We start from the raw sequence: 2,877 nt of genomic DNA on the forward strand, positions 1-2,877 counted from the left end.
AGATTCATGGTCGTTAGCAGGCTGAATCTAATGGAAGTCCAAAGACCAGTCAGGCAAACAGATCAGAACAAGGGCAGGCAAACTCAGAAGTCCAGGAGCAGAAACTAGTCAGGATCAGGCAATGAAAATAACTCACTGGGTACACCAGAGAACTCTTATCTAAAGCCCGAATAATCTGGCACTGATGGCTGGGAACAAGCAGTTTAAATAGGAAGTGGAACAGGTGGATCTTATGAGTGATAATGAAAACTGGGTGGAGCTAAGCAGGTGATTGATCTAAACCAATAATCCAGTCATCAGTGCCAAGATCATGACATTTACCAGTATCTATAAAACTAAGAAAATTAGGTCTAAGGAAACTATCATCCAGAGTTGTAGAGAAATCGTCATTAAGTAGGACAGTGCAGCAAAACTTCTGTCCTTAACATGTTTTCCTGCATTACTTTTATTTTTATACTTAAAGTATTTTTATTAATAGTACTTTTACTGCTTTACTTTTAGTTTATTACTTTCACTGGAGTAAAAAGCTTAATTTGATCATCTAACTTCTATAAAAGTGTTTTTAAACAGTAGGATTTCTACTTCTCCTGGAGTAATAAATATTAATAATTTTAACACCTCTGCATCTGTATGTCGGCCTTGCAGTGGCTACAATGTAGCTTACCACCATCAGCGTATGAATGTGTTTAATTGGGTGAATGACTGGATGTAAAGCGCTTTAGGCTCCTTGGACTTGACAAGACCATTTAGGAAAAGTTATCTCCAGAGTTCTTGTTTAAGAGATGATACCCTGGTTTATAAGTAAATTGAATTATACAGGAATGATCAATCCAAACGTGCTTCACTCAGCTCATTGGTTTGAAAAATGACATATTATCAGTGCTATTATGAAAAACAATGTTATATATATATCCTTTTGTCATTCATGAACAGGAAAATAACTAATGCTTGCAATACATTTATGGCATTCAGACATTTTTTTCAGATCACAGCAGTAGCCTTTTACCAAAATCAACCAGCTCAGCAAACTGAGGGGGGTAGTAGTTAATAGAATACACATAAATAACTTTCTGACTCCATTAAACTAGCTTTCTGAGTCTACTAAGCAAACTTAGAAGCTGCTCTTTGGTTAAAAACATAAGAAAGTTTCTTCAGGTCTTTAAAGCAGCTAATGCAAGATAAAATAATGTGTAATATTCAAGCAACAATTTTTGAAGATTCAGGAAATGCCAAACTAGAAATGAGGTTAATAGTTAAGCAATAAGCTATTGAGAAGGTTGACGGATGCAAAAAGTGTGGATGAAATTTATAAGAGAAAACGAGGTTATTCTTGAATAATCAGTGAGTTTGAATGGAAGAAATGAAAGATTTTGATGTGAAAACAGGAGAAAAAATAAAGCAAATAATCATAAAGATAAAACTCCCTTCCCCGAGGGCCCCGGTTTGGCCCTAAGGGAGATACTAAGACACTCTGACGTGATGTTTTGTTAAAGTGAGACATTTGACTTGGAAACACTGAAGAGCTGAGTGCAGGCGAACCTTTGGGATGAGTTTGACTTTATCATTTGCCTGCAGTTCGTCACTGAATCACACGTTTTGCATCAAAAGCTTTAAGCCTTTATGTGATTTAACAGCCTATTTGGTAACCCCACAATCATTCCTCATTACAGTAGATGCTTCCTTCACAGGTCTGCAGGGAACAATCAAAATGGAAAGGAACATTTTGGGATTCTTGCTTTTTTTAAGTCAGTGACTCTTTTTTTGTGAACTTGATTATGAAATCAGCCTAACTTATACTTACTAAGAGGTTTATTTTCATTTTTTTCAGATTGCCTTGGCCTTTCCACCACTATTTCTCGCCATTACTACTTTTTTAGCCAACCTTCGACCTGGAGTGACGCTCAGACCTTCTGCAGACAGAAACACACAGACCTGGCAACTATAGAAAACTCTAAAGAGCTTGACCTGCTTTATAAAACGCTTTTGTCTGCAGGTCACAGCTCTGACGTCTGGATTGGTTTGTATAATGAAATCGACTGGAAGTGGTCGGACGGGTACACGGGGACTGGGACTGACTACAGGCAATGGAAAACAGCTTCTAATGAACCAGATTTTAATAATGCCATTCAGTTCTGTGTGCTTTCTGGGTATTTAGGAAATTGGTGGGACGATTCGTGTGCAAGAGAGCTTCCGTTTATCTGTAACACAGGTAAGGGGATCCAGCATGGCTCACTGTGTAGGATTAAAAACCATTGTTCACCTCTTTAACACATCTTTCCTGCCAACAGGGACACAACAGGGGGCTACGTTTACTTATCAGAAGGAACAAATGAATTGGTCTGATGCTCAGACGTTTTGCAGAGAAAACTTTGCAGATCTTGCAACTGTAAAGAACGATGCTGAAAATCAGATGATTGCTAAATTAATAACTAACGAGGCATGGATCGGCCTGTTCAGAGAGCCAAATCTGTTTTGGTCTGATGGCAGCGACTTTCTCTTTAGCAACTGGGATTCTGTCCAGAATCAAATTGGTTCCATGAATGTCATATGTGGTGTTACATCTTCTGGCAAATTGGGAAAATGGAAGTTTCTCTCTTGTGAAAAACAATTACCATTTGTCTGCTACAGTGTCAGTGGTGAGCATTTTAACACCATAACCAGAATCCACCTTAAAGTTTTCTATTTAAACTTTCGACGTTTACAGAAACATTTAAACAATAATCCAATATCTCTCCTATTCTTGATAAACCAGAGTTCAAAAAGGTAGTGAAGCTGAGGCTGAAGATGGAGGACTCTGTGGATCTGAACGACCCTGCTCTGAAAGCAAGCATCTTGAAGAAGGTAAGCCTGAAAGTTAGACAGATATGGAACCTTGTA

At 38.1% G+C, this 2,877-nt stretch overlaps 1 protein-coding gene across 1 annotated transcript in view; it reads left to right on the plus strand.

Moving 5' to 3' along the window:
- LOC107099779 (secretory phospholipase A2 receptor-like) overlaps positions 1–2,877 on the plus strand; it is a 9,049-nt gene that overhangs the window by 3,235 nt on the left and 2,937 nt on the right. The window contains exons 2-4 of the mRNA XM_015398040.1: positions 1,994–2,209; positions 2,289–2,636; positions 2,753–2,841. Of these exons, the coding sequence (XP_015253526.1) occupies positions 1,994–2,209; positions 2,289–2,636; positions 2,753–2,841 (653 nt within the window). The remainder of the gene's footprint in view (positions 1–1,993; positions 2,210–2,288; positions 2,637–2,752; positions 2,842–2,877) is intronic.

The sequence above is a fragment of the Cyprinodon variegatus genome, unplaced genomic scaffold (genome assembly GCF_000732505.1).
Source record: "Cyprinodon variegatus isolate N-32 unplaced genomic scaffold, C_variegatus-1.0 Scaffold907, whole genome shotgun sequence".
Classification (NCBI taxonomy): domain Eukaryota; kingdom Metazoa; phylum Chordata; class Actinopteri; order Cyprinodontiformes; family Cyprinodontidae; genus Cyprinodon; species Cyprinodon variegatus.